The 22723-nt window shown below is 48.2% G+C and overlaps 4 protein-coding genes across 12 annotated transcripts in view; 1 reads left to right on the top strand and 3 right to left on the bottom strand.

The window, feature by feature from the left end:
* LOC6725595 (ras guanine nucleotide exchange factor P) overlaps positions 1–3306 on the bottom strand; it is a 45132-nt gene extending 41826 nt beyond the window's left edge. The window contains exons 1-2 of one of the 5 annotated variants that reach the window (XM_039296619.1): positions 2816–3121; positions 334–656 (exon numbers count right to left, since the gene is read on the bottom strand). In XM_039296619.1, coding sequence (XP_039152553.1) covers positions 334–596 — 263 coding nt within the window. In that variant the 5' untranslated portion in view covers positions 597–656; positions 2816–3121. Of the gene's footprint in view, positions 1–333 lie in introns of all 5 variants that reach the window. The other 4 variants (XM_039296620.1, XM_039296618.1, XM_039296621.2 and 1 more) reach the window with 4 other exon arrangements.
* Positions 3307–6024: 2718 nt separating this feature from the next.
* On the bottom strand, positions 6025–7780 carry LOC6740061 (odorant receptor 9a). 2 transcript variants are annotated; one of them, XM_016180841.3, is made up of 5 exons: positions 7423–7780; positions 7096–7361; positions 6865–7002; positions 6481–6717; positions 6025–6336 (listed from the first exon to the last, which is right to left on the bottom strand). In XM_016180841.3, exons 1-5 carry the CDS (start codon positions 7757–7759, stop codon positions 6283–6285), a joined length of 1032 nt encoding a protein of 343 aa, XP_016038788.1. In that variant the 5' UTR covers positions 7760–7780; the 3' UTR covers positions 6025–6282. The 2 variants fall into 2 exon arrangements, with proteins under 2 accessions (XP_016038788.1, XP_002076942.2); XM_002076906.4 differs by having other exon boundaries at positions 6481–7002; positions 7423–7779.
* Positions 7781–8772: 992 nt separating this feature from the next.
* On the top strand, positions 8773–9382 carry LOC6740060 (ATP synthase membrane subunit K, mitochondrial). The gene is made up of 3 exons (XM_016181070.3): positions 8773–8928; positions 9000–9076; positions 9162–9382. The coding sequence occupies exons 2-3, from the start codon at positions 9002–9004 to the stop codon at positions 9231–9233; spliced, it is 147 nt and encodes a 48-aa protein (XP_016038789.1). The 5' UTR covers positions 8773–8928; positions 9000–9001; the 3' UTR covers positions 9234–9382.
* Positions 9383–11763: 2381 nt separating this feature from the next.
* LOC6740059 (hornerin) lies at positions 11764–22154 on the bottom strand. 4 transcript variants are annotated; one of them, XM_039297736.2, is made up of 6 exons: positions 22015–22154; positions 19810–20076; positions 19548–19713; positions 13530–19468; positions 13070–13174; positions 11764–13002 (listed from the first exon to the last, which is right to left on the bottom strand). In XM_039297736.2, the coding sequence occupies exons 2-6, from the start codon at positions 19897–19899 to the stop codon at positions 12397–12399; spliced, it is 6906 nt and encodes a 2301-aa protein (XP_039153670.1). In that variant the 5' UTR covers positions 19900–20076; positions 22015–22154; the 3' UTR covers positions 11764–12396. The 4 variants fall into 4 exon arrangements, with proteins under 4 accessions (XP_039153670.1, XP_039153669.1, XP_044779686.1 ...); XM_039297735.2 differs by lacking the exon at positions 22015–22154 and adding an exon at positions 21180–21576; XM_044923751.1 differs by lacking the exon at positions 22015–22154 and adding an exon at positions 21114–21136.
* Between the last annotated feature and the right edge of the window lie 569 nt (positions 22155–22723).

Below are 22723 nucleotides of genomic sequence, written 5' to 3' on the forward strand. Positions count from 1 at the left end.
TTACTTGTTGTTTTGTGTTCTGGATGAACTAATTTCCATATAATATAAAACTATACATATTATAGGTTAATATAATTAAATTATGTATGTATGCGCATGCTACTCGGTATATTGTAATGGTGTTGATTTAATTTGGGACAGTTGGCTTCACTTTTCGGGCCAGACTAGGCCCACCTTTTGCTCCGTCTAGCCTCCACGACATCGCATGCCCAATTAGCTAATGGATATTGACAAGGTCGCTCGGAACGCGAGGATGGGCTGGATGTCAATGGAGTGCTCGGAACGGGAATGGCTATCGGAATGGGAATCAGTATCGGAATTCGCTTCACTCACCTGTCGCCGTGCGAGTCCCTGTCCCTGTCGCGTTCCAGCCCCGGATTCGGATTGGCCGGAGCGGGTGCATCCGATCCGCCAGCAGCTGCAGCGCCGATTGCTGATCCCGATGCCTCCTCCACCTCGACGTCCATTTCCACTTCCGGTTCCGGATCCGGTCCAGATCCGCAACAGGCATGTCTGCTGCCAGGAGCCTCGTGCTCCTGCTCCTGCTGCTGCTCCTCATCGGGGATTGGTTCCTTTTCCTGCTGCTTGTCCGACATCCTGGCTCTTTCCGTTTCGGGTTTTTTTCTTTTTCTAGGTCCTGCTAATATGGACGGGTCCTTTCCAGGTCGCGATGAAATGGTACAGAGCAGATGCCCAAGTGTTGTAATTGTTTTTTAATAAAATCGCTGCTGCCGCTGCGGCTGCCCAGGCAGAAAGTAAAAAAAAAAGGGAAAAGAAGAAATGAAACGAAACAAAACAATGCCATGCGAACAAAGGAAAATTAATGTAAATTAATTGCTGTGGCTGGTGGAAAGCCTCTTACACCCAGCCCTCACTTTTCTTACTTTCTTCCTCATTTCCTGGTGTTTTTTCGTTTACATTTTCTTTTTGTCTGTTGTTGGTTTGATGGTCGGACCAAATTAGCCGCAATGTTAAAATAAAAAGCAGAAACTTCTCCTTTCTGGATTTTAAATTGTGGCGAAGGTAGGAGAGAAACTATATTATTGTTCCAACGCTTCGGGCAAGTAAATTAGAAACTGCGTTGGCCTGAAAAAGCCCCATTCAAATAACATTCATATTTATATAAAATTAACTCCCCAACAATTAATGAATGGCGAAGCGTGAATAGAGCTAGTTGAGTTGATTTTTATGTGATTTTTTGTTGTTGGGAAGCTACTTAAATGCTTTAAAAATCTGTATTCATAATCCCACTAATCTGTTAATTTGCAGAGCAGAAATATCTCGCTGTTTTTGAGCCGCAATGGAAAAGCAGCAAAAAGGCTAAGAGCCAGTGGCTGTGACGGACAAGGGGCTTAATGCGTCAACATCCCGCCGATTACAATTGATCACCCAGAGCGGATTAAAGCCACCATATACATACGTATATATATAGTGAAGCACCGGACAATTGAAGTAATTAAAAAAGGAGTAAGAACATCGCCACTTTGTGGATTTGGTTATTTATTAAAGGGATTCAAATCCCGCACGTGGTTTAAGCAAAAAGTGCACCATGCTTTTCAGGGCAAACTTTATTTAAGCCACTATACAAACATTCCAACTCTTTTCATGATTAAATATTTATGATTGAAAAGTAAGTAAGGTAAGTAACTTTTTTCTACATCCACGCACATTTATTTAATCAAACACCCAGTAAAAAACAAATACAAATTGAAATAGCACATGCGAAGCAGACAGAACCGCAAATCTCGAATCATTCACATACGATTAGGAATCACACGGGCTGAAGGGCAAAAGCCGATTAGATTAGGGCGGAAAGCGGTTAGTCATGGTCGCAAATGAACTGCTCACCGGCGTAATTGGCCAGGACAAACAAAGCAGAGCTATCAGCTGCCGCCGATAAGTAGGCAACACTTAATGGAGACTAAAATATGGCATTTGGCGGCCAGTTTTGATCGTTTGACTACGCATGCAACATACCCCATGCCCCAAGCCCCATGCCCCATACCCCTAATACCTGTTACCCTTCAACACGGATCAAAGGACCAGAAAGACCACAAGACCATAAGAAGAACTACTCTTATTTCTGTGGCTTCTGCGGGTTTCCTCAAAACATAAATGGGAATTTTCACAGCATTTGCATATGAATGATTCACACGGCCATGCATAACAAAAGGCCACGCTTGGATGGGTGTATGGGTGGATGGGTCTGAGTGGGCGGGTACGACAGATAAATAAAGTATAAAACGGTGCCCAAGGAGAGGAACTGGAGCTTCTGTTTTAGGATAGCGTATATATAGATGACACCCCCCGTGTCTGCCAACACGTCCTCATCAAATATGAAAAGGCAAAACAAAATTACCAAAAAAAATAAAAAAAAAGCAGGGAGATAGACGAAAGGAACCGGAACCCAAGCAAGAGCAAGAGGAAATAACGAACCTAAACCAAACCAAACCAAACTGAAACGAAATGAAATGAAATAAAATTTTCTGCATAGGTCTGCATAAACTGGATACTACACCTCGAAAGAGCCGAGCCAAGCAAAAAAATAAAAAGGAAAACGATGGCTTATAATAGCTGGCTGGACAGGGGCACCAAGGATACCTGACCTCCGACTTTCCCGCTTAGCCGCTTTGTTGTTACCTACTTTATTCGCTTTAGGTTCGTGTTTTTTTTTTCTCTTCTTTCTGCTGGTGTTTTGTTGTTCAAAAAGAAAGCCCCTCAAACAAACTTTTTATAACACGCACGCACTTTCAAAAAATTAAAAAAAAAATACGTACAACAGACACCAAATGAGGGGAAGAACCAGAGTTCAAACCTTGATTTCTTTGTTGATATTTCAGTGAGCACGCGACACAGTGTCTTTCAAAAAAATTTTGAATTTCAATTTAAGTTTGGAATTGAATTGGATTGGGATTTGGATTTGGATTTGAAATGTCCGATCGGATTGTCCGATTTGGGAACTGTTTTCGATTCGAATTCTGACTGACTCCGTTCGGTACTGAATATAACTGCTCAACACTTCTAATCCTCGACACTACTTTTCCGGGGGCTCTCGGTTCACGGCAAACGTAACCGACTGTGGCTGAACAGGAACTGAGTCGTCTTGTCAGCGGACGCGCTATTTTAAATCGGCCAGCGCACTGTTGCTTCCCTGTTAACTTGGCCGTAAACGGTTTGGGCCAGCTGTTGCCAACAGGCGAACCTGTTACTGCTACTCCGAAAGCTTTTTCCGAAAAGCTCTGGCTAAACGACTTACTGCCGTGAAGTTCTCCGAAGGACCCTTTTGAAATGTTTCGGACAATACTTGCTTGCCTTAATTCCAGCCTACTGGGAAACTTACTTACCGTGAGATTTTACTTCTTTTACTTTATGAACTACTCCTGTAATAAAAAATAACAAATAGCTTGCTAAAAACGAAAATCTTACAAAAAGGCTTTAAATATGTGTAATGTGTTATTGAAATTCTAAAGCAAAATGCCTTGAGAATGCGATATTCAAGAGCAGCAGGACTCCGTCTTATGAGCTCGCCTGCGGAGGAGCTTAAATGCAACTGAATATATATCCGCCAGCGGTGTCCAACGCTGCGTATACTCGATAATTCAGCTCGCCTCTTTGTACTCCTTACGCTATGACAACGGAATAAACATGATTATTTTTTTTTTGGCCACTTGCAGTCGGGGCAATAAATCATCTTCGATGACAATGGGCCGCTACATCATCTGCCTTTTGCTCCACGCCCTTCTGTTCCGCCCTAAAAAGCGTTAAAAGTGAAAACATAAAGCATATAAACTTTGATGGTTCTATTACTCTTTTCTGCTGTGCTTTTTTTTCCAACGTGTTTTTCTTGGCGGGCTTAGGTTCAGGTTTTCACCTAAGAAGACTCTTGGTTTCCAGCCGAATCCGAGGTCATGTCCGGTTTTGATGGCGCTGAGACGGAGCAGCTTGTCCTCACATTATGGTCGCAGTCGTTAAGCTTCCCATGCGTTACTTTGTGACGGTTTTACGGAGCCAGCTTGAAAAAGGCAGGACAGGCAGGAGATCCAGGATATTCGGGGCACATGCCGCAGTTAGCACCCGCGGAAATTATGATTGCACACATCGCTCATCACCTTTAAATCAGCTCTAAATTTATCTGGTTTATTATGCATTAAGGTAGGCTTAAATGTTAAAATTGATTTTTTTCAAAAACTCTTCTTTTAAAACATATCATTTGATAAGGATGCTAACTGAAAATACATTTATAAATATCTCGTGAAATAACCAGCCCCAAAGGAAGTGAATATTGTGTCCTGCTTAACACAATGCCCTTCCATTCAAAGTAAATAAGTGGAGCACTAAGGACAATGGCAAGGAATGGCGAAAACTAGAGGAATGGTAGGCTATAAAGGGCTTTTGTTTTCCGGTTTGCGATGAGAGGAGTACTAGAGGATATAGAATTATTCACTGCTTAGCAATTTGCCGGTAGTTCAAAACTCTTGGCAGTGAAACTAAAAAACAGAAAGGAAGAAAAACCCTTTTTGTTTGCGCACACGAGCCCCAAGTTGTCAAAACAGTTTATTTTCGAAATTCATGAGCTCTGCTTGTGCCAGCTTACTATACACTTTATTTATGCTCAATCATGGAATTCGCACAGCACACATATTTCAAATAATATTTTATTTCATTTTTATGTTTTGTTTTACGTATGTACGAGGGGGTGGGAAGTGCGAGCCAGGGGTTTTTTATTAGTACCAACAAGTTTAGAATATCCAGTCGCTATGCAATGCTATAAATCATGACCAGGTCCGGGGACATTTCAATTCCGTTTATTTTGTTTCGGTTACAACTGCTCCACTGCTCCACTGCCAATCTGCTTTATTGTTGTTACCAAATCAGACTTTTCGGAAGGGAGAATGCGATTTGACGAGAGGGAGATAAATAAATTCAATTCTGGCCATGTAAATCAAAAACTGTTTATGGGCAAACGGGGAAGGTGATTGGGGGCGATGACCTTAGTTAGGGCGAACGAAATTAGAACCCGAAAGCCCCAGAGAAATTCAATCAGTAGCAAAATGAATAACACCATGGTTGAGGCAACGAATTTTTGGCATTCTCGGCAGTCATTTATACACATAAGAATATAACTGAAAATTGAACAGAAAAAAGGCAAAACTTTTACAATTAAATAACTCATTTAAGTTTGAAAGACATGTAGCTAATGCATTGCACAATTGACACCAACCCATTTCACTGGCAGCCCGATGAAGCGCCAGTGCTGCGGGCCACCCCGTCGTATACGTAATTAAGAACTTATGAAATGATATCCGCGGTATCGGAAAACAGTTGGCAATTAAAGTGCAACGGGCGTGAAATGCGGTGAATGATACTGGGCACTTTCGCAAGTGCCAAACTCCCGTAGTATCCAGGTATCCAATCAAGCAGCTCACTGTTGCGTGTACTTAAGACTTTTGCATCCAACAGATATCCACCTTCCTGCTCCATGGTCGCCTGTCATCAATCACGGTTCGAACAGGAAATCGTTACAGCCAGCTAGAAAATGGGTCGAACATGGGTGCAAGTGGGACTGACTGAGCTCGACTGAGTCTGACTGCGAAATCGCGAAAAGATACGTATACTTGTAGTTTGCAGCGATATCGCTTGCAATCTGCTCCACTTCCCCTGCCAAAAAAAAAAAAAAAAAAAAAAAAAAAAAAAAAGAAGAAAAAAAACACACGCCTCGCATCTGAACTTTGCTTATTTTCCTTTGAGCTAGGAAAAACAGCTCAAGTTTAAAAAAGAAGTCTCGTCATGATGGGTGGCAATGGGTGGCCGTGAATGGCAGTGACGTCTGGCCTCCACATTTGTCCCAACTCATTCCCAGCCCCCAATGTCGGGTATTTTGCCTGGCTCGTTATAAAAATAAAACACAAATTAATCCAACAAGCTCGACGCAGCTGGAGATTCAAAGATGGGAATACACAATTGTTGAATGAAATTGAAAGTGAATTTGTCGGTCTGATTGCCGATAATCTGAAAACTTTGTAGTTGAGTATTTACCACGAAATTTATCTGGAAACTTAGTGCACCTGTGGTGCACTTAGCCACATTTTTGTATAATTAAGTAATTGGCTTTTGGTTTGATATAAATCTTTAAGCGTGCCATAAATATCATTTATAAATATATATTGTTGATAAGCAATTCTTGTTCTTAGAACGATTTCTGCTGTGTGTGTCTTAAACTGCCTTGTCACCTGGCACACCTGCTTAAAATGCAGCCTCCTTTGACCCATTTTGATGTCCTTTTTAGGCATTAAAGGAGCGCAACATCATAATGTACGACACGGCAGAGCGAACGATCTGCAACGGAAAACATCAGGCACATTTACATTGTCTCCAATAAATCTACACATAGGCAGATAAAAAATGAAAAGTGGCACTAGTGTTTTGAATTGTTTCTCCAGGTGTATTTCTGCGGCACGTGGCATGGTTACGGAAACTCACCGTCGAGAAGGTGGCCATGCTGGCCTCGAAAAAGTAGCCCTTCATCTGGCAAGGTCGCTGGGCGCGCATGGCGGCGATGAGGAGGGCTCTCTTGGTGGGTGGCGAGAAGTCGGTCCAGTTGCTCTCGTACAGCCCGTTTCCGAAATCCAGGCTGGCACTCTTGATATTTTCGCCGCACTTCGAGTAGATGAACAGCGCGATGAGCAGCGAGCCGACAAAGGCGATGAAGTAGAGACTCTGCGGATTGGGAAACAGATCAGCCACCTGGAACCCAATGAAGCAGATCTGCAGGGCGGACAGAAAGAACTGCAGAAAGATCAGCGGCCGGTACTTGTCCGCTATGTGATCGGCGATCTGGAGTCCCTTCTGGTGCAGCAGCAGCACCTGGACGAGCCCCTCCAGCTCCTCCTTTCCGCCCACCGCTGGCAGGTGGATCATCCGATGCTTGGCGATCTTGAAAATGGCGCACACGTTGTAGGTGAAAAAGAAGAGCAGCGAGTCCACGCAGAGTGCCATGGTTACCTTAAATTCGAAAAATTACAAAACAGTCTGCATTTTGGCTGTGTCGCGCTTTTCGGTCAAATTATAAACAATTATGTATGTTTGGAAACTTACTGCACTATAGCTGGCCATCACATTCCACAGATAGGTGGGCACATAAAACATGACCACCTGGAGATCGTACGGGTAAACGCCGTTGTGGGGCAGCTCCAGGTGAATCTCGTCGCCGCGAATCGAGGAGAGTATGATGCCCACAAAGGGCTTCAGGGCCGCAAAGATTCCAGCCAGTCCAAAACAGCGGGTGTACGTAAGACTGAGCAATTGGTCACTTTGGTTCTCCACCTCGATGATTTCGCGCGCATCAGGCCACACTTCGATTTCTGCGAATTATAAAATATATTTTTATGTTATATAAATTTATTTTAATTAGTAGAAACTTACCTTTTGCCAGAATGGCCCTGATGCGGTAGATCAGGCCGACGAACTCCTTGCGATGATAGCAGAAGAGCAGAAACTTGACCAGGGTGAGCATGCTGGCGAAGGTGGAGCCCAGGGTGTCGGAGAGCAGGCTCACCTGGGTGATGTACTCGTGGGCGGCCAGGAACATGGGCACCATGAACAGGAAAAGTGGTCCCATTGTGACAAAGGTCAGCCACGGGCGGTCATTCGCCATCGTGGGGCTCCACAAATCGATGCCCATGCAGCGATAAACGAGGATTTGCACCCGCAAAGATTGGTCCTTTTTCTCCTGCTTTTTTCCTTTCACCTCGTCGCTCATCTTTAACTGGCGGACTGTACAGTCGTTGGGCTCTTATACTTTCCACAGAGGGGGCGTGGAAGTTAATGTCATGTCAAAAAAACAGTCAAGCTCAGAACATAAAGAACTATAATTCTTTAAATCATTACTTCTCTTTGGCTACTTTGTAATGTGCTTTTCTGATTAGTTACATACAAAGTAGAACTTTTTATTATTTAAAAAATTGTCTTAATACCAACAAGTTCAACTTGTCAGAGGTTCAAGTATAATATGGTTGGACTGTATATATATACATTTTTTTTTTTTGATTTTTCACTAATTGTTGAGTCGGAGGATTTGGCACTACTTTCATTTAATATGCTTCCTTTGTGCATTGGCTTGCGGGTTAGATGGGTGTGGACCTGGGTGGACTTGAAGTGCATTTATGGCTCTAATTACACGATTTTTTCCGACTTTTGCCGCATTCTATTTAATGCCGGCCCTTTCACTAGTTCGTCCTGACAATCAAATGGCAGCCTTTAGTTCCCAGGAAGTGCATTATAATTTTAATGAGTCTGTGCAGATTTGAGCGACACGAGGAATAGTTGTGGCGCGTTTATTTTTGGCTCCTTAATTAGATTCGCCATTCGTAAAGCTGTCGTTGACTTTTGATAAGGACTTGACAATTTGCCGTCCGATGGCTTGCGGACCTGAGGAAAGATTGTTTTGCCGTCCAGGATTAAATCTATTCAGTTTATAATATTAAAGTATATTTATGGTATTATATGTTATGTAAATATATTGTTACAAGTTATGATATGGAAATAAATATAATTTTTAGTTACTGTATGTTTTAAGAAATATATATATATTGTTTATTTAATATTTATTAATATTATTAAAATTTCAATATTTACTAATATTTAAGAACTGTGTTGAGGCATTTCAAATTGTCCCGCCAAATTGTGTTCATTAGTGTTGACTAACACACCGACAATGTTGGTCAGCTGAAGTTTATTTGCACCCAGTTGGCAGGTCTAGGCACTGTCAACACTGTTCGCCCAGCTCGATAGTATCGATAAGCAACGACTGGCATACCCTTCTATTATCGAAGACCGATAGACCCCGATAGGCTCAGTTGTATAACCTCTGCTCGCAAATATTTTTTACAGGCAACTAGCAGCTCGAATTCCGTGCAAATAAATCTTAAAGTGAGTAGTTCAAGTCGCCGCTTCAGCCATTCACTGAGTTCCACTTGAAACGCATCACCTTCAATCCACAGAAATGGCTGGCGAAGGCGAGAAACTGACCGGCCTGTCGAAAATCTTCAATGGCACCACCATGAGCGGCCGTGCAAATGTGAGTAGATGGAATCTCAGAACGTCGTGCTCGTGGTAATGCTAATCCGGTTGTTATGCCATCCATCTATCCCGCCCTTGTCCAGGTGGCCAAGGCCACGTACGCCGTGATGGGCCTGCTGATCGCCTACCAGGTGCTGAAGCCCAAGAAGAAGTAGAGGGATGCAGCTGCTCCAACGCAACTACAACTCATCCGCCACAATCGATGTCTTGGATCCGTGGCCATCGCTGGACTGCGGATCAGTTTATTTTATGTGTAGTGCAAGACCTTGAAGGAATAAATAAGCTGAGAATGTAACACACTGTACCCACGAAGTGCATTATGTAACGATCCTGCGACTGCCACATGATTTGTGGGCATCACTGCGGTGGATACCCTAACCACACCGATCTATGGGCTGCAAGGTATACACGGCAACGCATGTGCAACCGGGCTAAAAGTAATAAGTGCTTCTGGAAGGGATTAGCTTGCGTCCAGTGTGGATATCACTTGTTAATTGAGGTTCAGGCCAGCAGATGATGTTCCATAGTAACCTTCAGTTCATTCAGAACGTATGTTCTACTTTCCACAATATTACCAGAAGTCTAATTCCATAGTTCCAATGGCTGCGGCGCAAGCTACGGCAAAAACAAAAATTGAAAATCGGAAGACATCTATGAACATCTTCCATGAATCCACCTGTCCCTTCTATCCCAAACTAAAATCAACGAATGGAGTAAGCAGTGGTTTTCATTAGTCTAGCAACACATCTACCAAATTTCGGGTTCCATTTCCTTTTTGGTTTTCTGTTTTTAATATTTTATTTAAAGTTTTTATTTCATTTCAAACTTGCTTTAAATTTCCTCTTTTTCGTGGGTAGGGACTTTTTTGAGGGGGGCGGGGCGGTGGGCGTAGCGTTCGCTGGCCCGGTTTATCGAAAATTCAGTATTACTAAAAATTAATTTGAATGAATTGAATGTAAAAATGGTTTACATATATTTGTATGCATTTATATGCCAAGTACTCTTCACTTCTCTTCTCCTATTCTCTCCACCATCGTCTACACTTCCTCTTCGATCTGCTTCCGTCCTAAACGTCGTCGCTATCGTTATCGTAATCGTTATCATGCTTATGCTGTTTGCTATCCTTGTTTTGGTGGACACGAAAAACCAGATGATGCATTTAAAATATAGGTATAAATTAATGTTTATATCATTTATCAATATGCTATATAATATACCTTTTACATGTATTGTGTGATAGCAAGCTTGTTTTGTTACTTTTGTTACTTTACTCATCATTTTCATTAATTTGTGTTTGCTTTCGATTTCAGTTTGTTTTCCTTTGCTTTTGCATTTGGTTTTGTTAATAACTAAACATTGCCTGGCATAGCAAACGTCCCAAAAATTTTGGGTTTTTTATATGTGGGCGTGGCTGGGGCGCATGTGTGGGAGAGAGTTTCTGTGTGTGTTTGTTCGTGTGTGTGTGTGGACTAATTAATATCGCTATATGGTTTTCTGTTTCTTATTTCGGTTTGCTTTTCAGAAGCCTAGCGAAAAGTGCCTTGCTCATGCTTTTCATTTAATGTTTATTTGCATTGTTTAATTATTAATTCTACTACGCATAGTCCTGCGGAATTTGGCAGGGATTTCCTTGCGCCCATTGGCTTTCGTGGTGCTTAGATATCCGTGCCCCACTCCGCAGGGTTTCGATCCGAGTATAATCGTTTTAATTAGGGTTACTGAGATATATTTGTGAGTTTTTTTTGCTTTTCCTTAAAAATGTTTGCTGGAGTGTTTTTTTTTCGCTTGGATTTTGCCTCTATATATATGTATATATATATATTTATGTGTGGTTGCCTGTGTTCTTGTTTGTTTGTTTTTTCTTTTTTGTGAACTATATGCCATACATATCATATCCATGTTAAGTTACAGTTACATAATGAATTACACATTTATATAAATCGTTTAAATTTCTTGTTGCCTCCTCACCTGCCCACCATTAGCATTCTACGTTGAGCATAAACGTCAATTTTCGTGATTTTGAAATTGCAGCAGAACTGGCGGGTTAATGATAATCGATTAACTAATTATCGCCGGCAGCGGCCGAGGTGGCAGCGCTGGCTGCGAGGGATGCGGCGGCGTTGCCACCCGTGTGCGATTGCCCTGAACACTATTTTCAAATTGTCGCCCTCTTTTTTAGTTTTAGTTTAAGTTAGGATCAGGGTTTAGTTTCACATGACTATAACAATATAGAGTCCGCCGAGTACAATTTCTTACGTAAGTGTCGTGTCTAATTGTTGCATTAGTTGTTGTTGTCGTTAAAAAGACAAGAAATTTCTATGGATTTGTTTTATGCTTGAACTTAACTTTGCGCTTAAACAAACTCTATTTTTCGCCCTTATCCGTTCGTTCTCTTTGTTTCTCCCTCTCTTTTTGTCCGTCTATGTCTGTCTCTTTCTCTCTGTTTGTCTGTCTCTCTCTTATTCGCTGTCTACACAGAAAGATGGATATCAATATAGATAGATAGATAGATGGTATATATAATGTATATTGTAATCATAAATTAGAATTATTAGTTAATTTTTTGTTGGTTGCAAAAAAAGTAAACAATATGTATATATAAAGAAATTAAAGCATACGCAGTGCCAAAGGTTCGTTTTGTTTTTCTTGATTTGTTTAAAGGAGAAAGACTACTACAAAAAATCATAAGTATATAAAAGTAATATATTATTATGTAAATTTGTTTGACAAAAAATACAATCTGCTATTCCGTATGTATGTATGTATATGTAAATGTATGCATGTGTGTGGGTGTGTGTGTTGTGGTGTGGCATGGTGTGGTATTCTGTTCATTTTTGTTAAATATTTCTTCTTGCATTTAGGTATTCCTTACTCGTTTCCTGTTGATTCTTAACTTTCGTCTTAACTTTTTCTTACTTTCGAATTGCGATTTAAATTAATTTCCTCCTCGCTACGGTTGCCTTCGCTGATTTAGCTGAGTTGCCACTTTACGATTGTGACGGGGATTCCCCCAAATAGCTCACTATCCTACTCGCATCGCCCCTTTCACATATTTTGTGGGCCTTTTATTCGGATGCCTGTCTCGCTCGGTATCTTGATTATATTCCACATATATAGTTTTACTCCTGACTTGCTCTGTTTACGTTCATGCTCTCGTTTTGGATGCGATACATTCATCCAGCTGTTGCTTATGCTTTTGGCCATCCTCCTTCGTTCGTTATTCATCTGCATCATTGTGTTTCTGTTTCGTAGTTATTCCTGGTGTGTTATGGTGGGTGGCTGGGATCGGCTGGTCGACGGGTGGTGACCATCTGGCACTCAGTTCGCATGCCACTCACCTCGATTGGCCGCAACGGCAGCTCCGCTGGCGTTATTCGCATAGTAGGGCTTTCCGGGTCCTGATCCTGCTGCACCGCCAGCTCCACCTCCTCCGACTGCGCCACCGGGGCCACCATTGCCGCCGGCCGGTCCCACTGGTGTTTGACTACCGCCGCCACCTGCACTTCCGGCCACGCCTCCGCCGGCACCGGTCACCTGTCGCATATTCTGTGCCCGCTGAGCCGCAACTGCCACAGCTGCCGCCTGCTCTCTCTGCTGCTGTTGTTGCTGTTGCTGCTGTTGTTGCGGATGCTGCGGATAGTTGTTGGGCCGCTGAATAGGGGTGGGATAGCGTCCCTGGCCGCCTCCTCCACTTTGGCCCACGCTGCCAACGCTGTTGCCGCCGCCATTGCCGCCCACCTGGGACCCACCGCCTCCTCCTCCTCCTCCGCCGTTGCCGCTGCCGCTGCCCACCGCTCCGCTGCCGCGACCGCCCAAGGCGTTCATGCTCGGACCATTGCCGCCGCCGACCTGTCGCTGTTGCTGCTGCTGTTGTTGCTGAGATTGCTGCTGCTGCTGCTGAAGCACCTGGTTCTGCAGATCCCACTGAAGTGGAAAGAAGGATGAATTAGGAAAGGTATAAAGCAAAAGCCGACTGAGCTTAGAAACCTACCGCGCCGTAGTTCTTGTGATGCGGTGGACTGGGCTGCGACTGCACCTGCTTGGCCAGACCGAGGCTCATGTCAGCGCTCAGCGGACTCTTCAGCTGACGACCCATCTGCGAATGAAATCATGTGATTAGGAGCATATAAAAAGAGAATCAATCAATGGCTATCATATCAAACCAGCATAGTTTCTAATTTTATCCGCTTCAGTACGTTTGAATAGTTTTAAAGTATGAAAACAAATTGATACTAATGTATCCGACATTTATTGAGCATCTTAAACGTACATAAAGCCAAATTGAATAACACGATTTCTTTTCAAAGAATAATTTTCTTTTCAAGGATAATTTCAGCTTCTTCAGGAAATTTACTGGCTCCGAATATTGCTTTATCTTGATACTGATCTTGCATTTTTTTTGGATTTCTGGTCGGGGAAGTGGGTGGTACTTTTTCTAGTCCTGCGCTTACCGAGTCTTGCATGTGTGTCTGGCCCTGGTTACCCTTGAGATAAGCCGCTCCGGGCGTTGGTCCGCCGCGGTACTGATTAATGCTGGCCGCCGTCAGCAGCTGCGAGTTCATGAACGGCGTGTTGAACGTGCCCATCGTGTGCTGCGACTGCGGCGGTCCCGGTGGCCCATTGGAGCCGGGCGGTCCGCCCTGATGACCGCCATACATGCCGGCCGCGGTGGCCAGTCCATAGCTCTGCGCTCCACCATTGCCCTGCGGCGGAGGACCACCGTAGAACTGGGGTCCGCTGGGACCGCCTGGCGCCGAATTCGAGTAGAAGCTGTTCGACTGCAACTGATGGGCACCCGGCGGTGGTCCACCTTGTCCTGGATGTTGCGGCGGTGGACCCGCATAAAGATTCATATACGTCGGGGTGGTGGCATAGGGACCAGGTCCTGGTCCTGGACCGCCACCGCTACCTGCCGACTTGGAGCCAATGGCACCGATGGTCTGCTGGCTCTGCGGCGGTTTGGCCGCACCTGACGACATCATGGAGTTGCTGCTTGACGAGATTATAGCCACCGCAGCATGGTTGCTCGGATTGCTCAACTGCTGCGAGCTGGGCTGGCCAAAGGGACCCGGTCCGGGACCCGGACCACCGCCCAATCGAAACTGCGACGAGAGGTTCGAGTACATGTCCGGTGTGGGCGCCGTGGGCGGTAGGCTGCCGCCGTGCGGAGTCTGCATCGCATATGCGTTCACGTTGACATTGAAGGGACCTCCGCCAGCGGCCGCTGCCGCCGCCGCCGCTGCTGCTGCCGCATAAGGGTTCTGGAAGCTGTGGGCGGCCGCCGCCGCCGAGTAGGCGGGCGAACGGCTCGAATGATCGAGCGAATGGAATGGAGCGTACAGATTACCCCCCTGCGACGGTGGCGGTGGCGGCATCTGCGACGAGTTGTACACCACGGCCGGCGGACTGGGGATAGTGGGAATGCCTCCAACGCCGAACTGCGGTGACGCCTGGTAGAATGAAGGCTGCTGCTGCTGTTGTTGTTGCTGTTGCTGCTGCTGTTGCTGCTGCTGATGTGCCTGCTGCTGTTGTTGCTGGTGCTGTGCTTGCTGCTGCTGTTGCTGCTGGCTGGGCGGCGGTGACATGCCCAGATGCTGCTGCTGCTGCAACTGCTTGGTCTTCTGGTGCGCCTGCTGTTGCTGCTGTGGACTGGGATAATCCTCCTGCTGGAACTGCTGCTCCAACGATCCAGCGTCGAACGGCGATCCATGACCGTAGCCATGGCCATGACTACCGGGCACCGGGCCCGGCGAGGAAAGTGCATGGTGCTGGTGGTGTGCCTGTTGCTGGTGGTGCTGCGCCTGCGCTGCCGCCACCGCTGCCTGCTGTTGTTGCTGCTGCTGCTGTTGGTGGTGGTGGCTCTGCATGTGCACCGCCGATACCGCGTAGTGCGGCATTTGCTGGTGTTGCTGCTGATGCTGGGATGCGGCCACGGCTGCCACAAAGGACGCGGCGCTCATGTGACCACTGCCGTCGTCACCTGTCTGCTGCGGTCCCACCACCTGCTGTTGCTGTTGCTGCGCCACCACCTGCACCTGGGACTGTTGTTGCTGTTGGGGCTGCTGTTGCTGTTGCTGCTGCACCTGCGCTGGCGATGGGCCGTCGGACATGGGCGTGGCTGACTCCCAAACCTTCTTTACGCTGGCTATCTTCATGTTAAGATCCGCCGTCGAATTGTTTTGCTGCTCCTCCTGTTGTTGCTGTTGAGCGTGTTGTTGTTGCTGCTGACTGGCCGTTTTATCGATGGTATCCACCTTGAGTGATGTGGCGGGATCGTCGCCGAAGCTAAATCCGAGTTTCATATTCTGCGAATCATCGCCAGAGCCCGCCGCCGTCGCCTTGCCGCCGAAACTCATTTGGGAGAGTGCGCTGGACAGGCTGTCCACGGTCATGGTGGCGCCACTGCTTGACACCGAGAGCGTTCCGGGCTTGGTTACCACCACGGCAGCGGCAGCTGCCTGCTGCTTGTACGTGGAGTTCTCAAATATAATCGTGTTGACGGGTGCGCCGGCGTCCAGTAGAAGACTGGTTGATGGACCCGAGCCAACGGCGCCGAGCGAAGTCTTCTCCCCAATGGCTGGCAACTTGCTACCCGTCACCTTCTCACCGCCGACAACGGCGCAAGATTCAATCTTCTTCTTTTCTGCTGCACCGGGAACTGCGACCGATGAGGATGTGGCAGTAACGGACCCCACTGATCCCACTGCAGTGCCAGGTGCCGCGAGGCCGGGAGGCAACGGCAGGCGAACCGCTGCATCCTTCTGTAATTCATCCTTTGCTAGCAGGGCAGTGTTATGGGCAGGCGCCAGGGCGGCAGTCTTGTCCTTCTCCTCGCCCCCAAGCGCAGGCAAATCTTTGTCATCCTTGCTTGGTTTGTGCAGGCCGGCGCTGAGTGCCAGCTGGTTCTGCTTGGTCTTGTCTAGGTCCGTCTCTGACTCGGAGGTTCGCTGTTGCTTGCCATATTCCTCGTAGCCAAGTCTGCCATAGCTGCGACCCGATCCGCCCGAACCAGATCCACCAGCGGAGCCAGTGCCCACGAGCTGTCGACGGTAACCAGAAGCAGAGGCGCCTCCTCCGCTGGAGAGACCACCTCGACCACGTCTAGATGGTTCGCCGCGTGGCGAGAATCCCGCCTTATTTGCCGACGCACCTGAATTGGGCGCACCGTTGCCCGATTCCTTTGGGCTGCGACGAGCTGCTCCGCCTCCTCCACTGCTGTAGCACTCCTCGTCCACATCCTCAGAGTGCTCCGATTGCTCACCGCCGCTGCCGTAGTAGCGTCTGCCGCCGGCGCCGCCGCTTCCACGACTGCTGCCCCAATCGCTGGCGCTTCTCTGGCCGCGGTAGCTACTGCCCGATCCGACGGATGATCCACCAGAGCTGCCGGCATAACCACGGCCACCTCGACCTCCGCAAGCAGCTCCGCTCCTGGGACTTACCCGCTTATTGCCGCTCTTGTCCTCCTCCACCTTGCCAGCCGACTTCGCCTTGTCTTCAGCTTCCAATGCAGACTTGTCCTCTGCGCGCTCGTCACCGGACTTATCGATATCCACGCTGCGTCGCAGAATCTGGGTAGGCATGGGATCTGTCGTCAGCGTCTTTTGCTGCTGCGGCGAGGCGGGCAGCTGTTTCTGCTGGGTCGAGGACTCCTCACTAAGGCTCGGCTGTCGGGCCGGGCGTTGCAGGATCTTTATTTGCACTGCCGAGTCATGGCTGTGCGACGAGGAGAAGCTCTCCTCGCGGTGCCGATGGTGCACCTTCTGCTCGGCATCCGTTTGCTCCGCCCACGAGGAGCATGAGCCACCCAGCACATCGTCGCCAGCCGATGAGACGCTGGTCTTACGGTGCGAGTTCTCAGATATGCTGCGCGGCAGAGCTTGTGCATGCCGATAGTCCTGGCCGCGGGTGAAACGCTGCTGATCCAGATCCTGGTCCTCCCGAGCACTATTGCTGTCGTGACGATTTCGACCGTATCCGCTGCTTCCTCCGACACTTGCACCACGCTGCACATAAGCGCCGGAGATGCTGCGACCCTGGCCAGCATTGGCTGGCGCTCCTCCACTCACACCACCGCCTCCTCCGCTTACTCCTCCCTTCTGGAGGTAACGGGAATTGCTATCGAATGCACTGCTTGCAGAGGCGCTCTTCTCCAAGCGCGGCAGCTGCTGCTGTTGTTGCTGCTGCTGTCGCTGGAAACGGGGTGGTAAATTTGATTGGAAATGGGTAAGGAAGTTCTTTTGACCATAGTCTCCGCCTGCCGACGAGGATGACGGAACTCCTCCTCCGCCGCCGCCAGCTCCTCCCGTGGGTGTTACGCCGCTTCCCAAGCTGGAGATGCTTCCTCGGGGTCGGCGATGCAAGCCTCCGCCGCCGCCTTGGCCCCCGCCCTCATCTTCGCTGGCATTGCCTAGCGGTGCGGACGTGGGTGGCACCTCATTGCTCATCGGGACTGAGGCAGAGGACACGCCGCCCTCGGCTCCAGCCAGAGCTGCCGCCGCTGCCTTTTTGCTATTCATCTTCATTTCCAGTTCTTGCAACTTTTTAGCAGCCGCCTGCTTGCGTTCCATCTCGCGACGCTCTTCCTCCTCCTTGCGCTGCTTTACTCGCTCGTACACGCTGGCATCCAAGGCAATTCCACCGGCCACTGGTGCTCCCACGTTGCCAGAGCTACCGCGGTGGCCATTCTGTTGGCGAACCTCTTGCTGCTGCTGTTGCTGCTGCTGCTGATCCTGAATACCTTCCGTTGGCTGATCGCGATCGGTGCTCTCCTTGCCGCGCTGCCAACTGGTTGTGGAAGCGGACAGCTTTCGTTGATCGTTCGAGGAGGAGGATCCTTGCGCCTGCAGTTGAGCGGAGCTGTGCTGCTTGCCCTGTCCTTGGTGCTCTTCCGGAGTGGACTCATCGTCCGAGAATGTTAGTTTCTTCGTGTAGTCAATGTCGTCCTGCTTGGTCCAGCTATCGTCCTTGGCGATAGCGTTGAGGCGCTCCAAGTCCTCTTCGCGTATGATAGGACGCTGCATTTGGGCCACCTCCGGCTCCACCACGTAGTCCTTATCCTTGCGCCCAGCCCCGCCTCCGTTGGCCTGCTGCTGGGATTGTGGGGGAGTGGGTGATCCTCCAATGCCTAGGCCAGATTGTGGGGGTGACGAGGAGGTTTGTGGTCGCTTGGGAATGGCAGTGGCCGCCCTGAAGCTTCCACTGCCCACCACCGCTGGCGAAGCAGACCGAGCACCCAGGATTCCGTTCTGGTAGGGAGCGTTGGGCAACGCAGAAGTGTCCAAGGATCCGCCGGCCAAGATGCTGGCCGCCGTCGCTCCACCGGCGGGCATCGGAGCTCCGCTGCGCATGAACGAGGGCATCAGCGATAGTATGGGCAGGGGCACAGCTCCGCCCGACCCTCCTCCTGCTCCGCCATTACCGCCTATCTGATGGTGGCCCGGGCCCTGTAGGTTGAGGCCCTGGTCCGCTGCCGCAGCTGCTGCCACCTTGGCCGCCTTCTCCTGCTGCTGCAACCAGGCGGCCGTGTCGTTTTGTGGCCGAAGGCTGAGCTCGCCCAGATCCGCGGACCCGCCGCCGACGTCGTCGCTGCCATCTCTGTAGTCGCGATGCGAGTGGTGTCCATACTGGCGCCCGTGGCCATGGTGGTAGTCCCGATGGTGCTGTTGCTGCTGGTGGTGGTGCTGTTGATGCTGCTGGTGGTGCTGCTGATGCTGGTGATGGTTTTGGTGGCCGGCATGGTGCGCCTGATTCTGGTAATGGCTCTTGCCCGCTCCAGATCCGGAACCCACACCCGCTCCCGATCCTCCGCCGGCGCCGCTGCCAACTGTGCCGTCCAGCGTGGGAAATTCGTACTGGAACTGCGGACTCTGATAATGGGGGACCACCTGCTGTTGCTGACGTCCATAATTCTGACCGCCCGAGCCCCGCTCGTGTCCTGTGGTGATTGCAGACCATGTCTTGGGTGAGTTGACTGAGTGTCCGCCCGATCCTGACCCTGATCCACCTCCTACTCCTGACGATCCGCCGCCGCCCGACCCTCCTTGTCCGCCGCCGCCGGAGCTGCCCACGGAGTTGTTGATTAATTTAAAGTTCTTGTTGCCGCTGCCTGAGCTGCCGGCGTTGTTGTTGCTGCTGCCGTTGTTGCTGTTGACAAACTTTCCGGCGTTAGGGCCGAGAGCGACGTTATTATTGTGCTGGTGCTGGCTGTGAGTCAGCTGCTGGGATAGATGGCCACCAGCAGATGAAGACGCAGCTCCTCCGCCGCCTGATCCCGCTCCGCCGCCCGTGCCTGAACTTCCGCTATGGGCAGTGGTGTTGTTGTGGCTAGTGTTGGTTCCTGCCGCGCCAGATCCCGCTGCTCCGCCTGCGCCCGCCCCACCAGATGTGGCTCCTAAAATGGAAAATTCACCCAGTTAAACGTACATCTTAGTACACATGCTTTCAATAAGATAATATCGCAGAACACCCACCTTCGACTGAGACTAAAAGATTGTTGTTGCTGCTGGTGTGGGTCTCGGCCTTCAGGGAAGGCAAATTGGCTGGTGGTCGCCTAGCGGACGGCACTTTGCCCAAGATTTGCATTCCATGTTTACGTGGCACTTGATTCTTTTGTGCAGATGGTTCACTTGACTCGCCCTGCAAACAATAAGAACAAGTTGGCGATCAGATAGGTTTGGATCTATCAAGATCTAGATGTAGATCTAGATCTAGGTCTAGGGGCTCGCTACTTACGCGGCTATTCTTGTACATGCGATTTATATCCAACGCTGTGAATTTGGGCTTGGCATTTCGCTCTCCCCTACTTCCCCCCAGTGTACTCATGCTGCCAATAGATCCTCATTAGCGTTAGCTTCCTTCACGCCGCCGCCGCGCTCCTCGTCTTCCCGCTGCGCTGGAGGATGGGCTAGGATGTGGCTGTGGCTCTTGACGAGAATGAGTTTAAGAAGCTGGGATCGCCGCTTTTGGGCCGAAGCTCCTTGTTTCAGTCTTTCTGGTGGGCTGCAAAATAGAAAAGCGTAGATAGGCATTTAATTGAGTATAGGTGCAGGCGTAGCAAGGCAAGGCTAGTCAGCTGCAAGTGGGTGGTGCTCCCGACAAATTGTTTTCAGCACGCTGGTTATTGTTTTGTCTGTTCGGGAACTCCTCTATTTAGCCACCCCCAACCGATCCGCCCCACTAACACATACAGAGGTGGATCTGCAGCGAAAATTTGAGGTTCTTCTTAGAAAGATATTGCACATAATTTGGAAAATAACCTCTTCAGACAATAATAGACATGGGTTTCAACTAAACCGAGTTTTACTTAAAGTGCTTTTGATATTTCATATTGATGAAACTGAAGAAGTTTCTTGATAATTTTCCAACACATGCTGTTTCGAAATACGATCAAGTTTCCAATGCTTTGTTTAAGCAACAACTAGAATGTAATTCCATTAAACTACTACCATTCGAAACTGTTCGCAGAATCAATTGGGATTTTGTTGATATTGCGTTTATTACGAAAACGTTTGGGGCAACTATTCCTCAGTTTCGCTCTCCCCCCTTTAATCCGACACTGAGTGCAGGCAATGTTTGGTGCGAGCAGGACAGCCATTGACTCGCAGCACACGCAACGGAGAGGCTGCCTTGGCCGGGTGACAGTGGAAGCGGGACAGCTAGATGGATCTGCCCACACACACACACCGATGCACAGCAGCGGCAGAAGCGGCAACGCATTGAAAGAATTTTTTGCGGTGGCGTCTTGTAATAATTGCGGGTGGGGGCGTGAAGGGCCGGACGAACAATGGCCGACAACTACAGCAACAATAGAAAAAACGGGGCCAGTAAAATCCTCGCAAGAAGAGCAACAACAACAAAGGCCGGCATTTAAAATGTAACCAATTTGACAGATGCAAGTGGGGGGAGTACAAGACAATCTAAACGCTTGGCAACAATTCTATGTCTCCTTTTTGTAATAACAACCATTCACAAGCACAACGCACACTAACACCACGCAGGCACAGGCGCACACATCACCCACACACACACACACTTACATTCGCAGAAACCGAGAGGCTTTGATAGTTATTATTTAATCGACGAGTGCAATTTTTTTTGACTACCTTTTGTTTTACAGCCGTATCCTTTTATTTAATTTGCATGGCACAGTGGCTGACAAAGGCAAACAAAGAGAGACGAGTAAATATACCGTTTAAACAGCACGCACGCACACAGCCACACACTCGGGGAGTTTCGTTTGTTGGACAGCGATGATAAACTGAATGGAAAACGCTTCAATTTGTTTACTTCGAATGTTTCGCGGTCTGCTGGCACACTTGGCCGCCTGTATGTTGGTTATTTTTCTGTTTAACTTCGTGCAAATTGCTATCTTTTGATTCTGCTTTTCACCGTCCAACATAAAGTTTGCCGCTAATTCTTCTTCCTCGAGTTCTTCCTCTACCACTTCTCACTTTTCGAATGTATTGCGTGCGTGAGTGGCGTGGAGAGCGGCGTTGCCACCTGGTCCGTTGGGATCCAGCCATACCGCCGAGTGAAACTAATTCGGCGGAGGTGGCAGTAGCCTGGCAATTATTAAACAATTAGAGAGCGTGCTATTTGGCGATTAAACGGAAATTAACACAGTCTCTATGCATCGATGCCGACAAAAAGAGAAAACGGAAAACGATGACCTGCCGCCGACAAATGCAACGCTGTTTGCGACATAGAGCGGGACAACATGACTAGCTGAACTTCCACTCCCTCCCACTCTCACACGTCGAATTTGACAGAACCGACAAAAGTATATCTTTTATACAAGGCGTATTTTCTACAAACAAAATCACAATTTACAAACCCTGGCGCCGTGGAATTAAACATAATTTACAATCACTGCTAGCCAACAAATCTCGATCTCCCGGCCTACTTCCAGAGCGAGAGCATGAGAACCATAGAGCTTACCCTTTCGCACGCAGAGCACACACCGCAAACACAGTTCGTTGCTCCTTGGCTTCTTTCTTTCCTTCGCCTTTTTTTTGCACTCTTTCTGGCGCTTACTCAGCGCCCGTTTCGCCGCTTGTGAAAACAAGGGACGAAAACAAAAGAGAGCGCAACCAAGACGAGACGTTGTGCTGCTGCTGCAGTTGTTGTTGTTAGTCGCCTTTGTTCGCCAGAATCTTCGATTTGGTTGAATTTCGATTTCGATTTGGTTGCGATTTTCGCTATGTTGCGCTGGCTTTGTCAGCGCTCTCGCTCCCACTCACTGGCACTGCGCTCTCCCACTCTCCGCTCACTCGCGCCGTCCCTCTCGCGCGCTGTCGCTTTTTTGCAAGTGTAGGTGGAAAATGGTATCGGGTGAGGAGGCTTCGAGCAAGCCCGTTTGAATTCGCTTTTTCCACGGGGTTTTGCCTTTCCTTCGCTAGGTTTTAGCTCTGCACACACACTACACACGCACACGACTTGCGTTTCTTATTTGTTTTGATTATTTGCGTTGCGTTCTTTTCACGTAATACGTAATTGTCCATTAGTTTTAAATCGTATGTATTATTTTTTTTGCCATTTTACGGCAAGCGTTGCCAGAGTTGTGTTGGTAGATTGGCGTGCTGCCACACCGTCCGCAGACTGCCATCGTTTGGATGTGTATCCAACGATATATATTTTTTTTATATTT

Source organism: Drosophila simulans, chromosome X, assembly GCF_016746395.2.
Source record: "Drosophila simulans strain w501 chromosome X, Prin_Dsim_3.1, whole genome shotgun sequence".
Lineage (NCBI taxonomy): Eukaryota > Metazoa > Arthropoda > Insecta > Diptera > Drosophilidae > Drosophila > Drosophila simulans.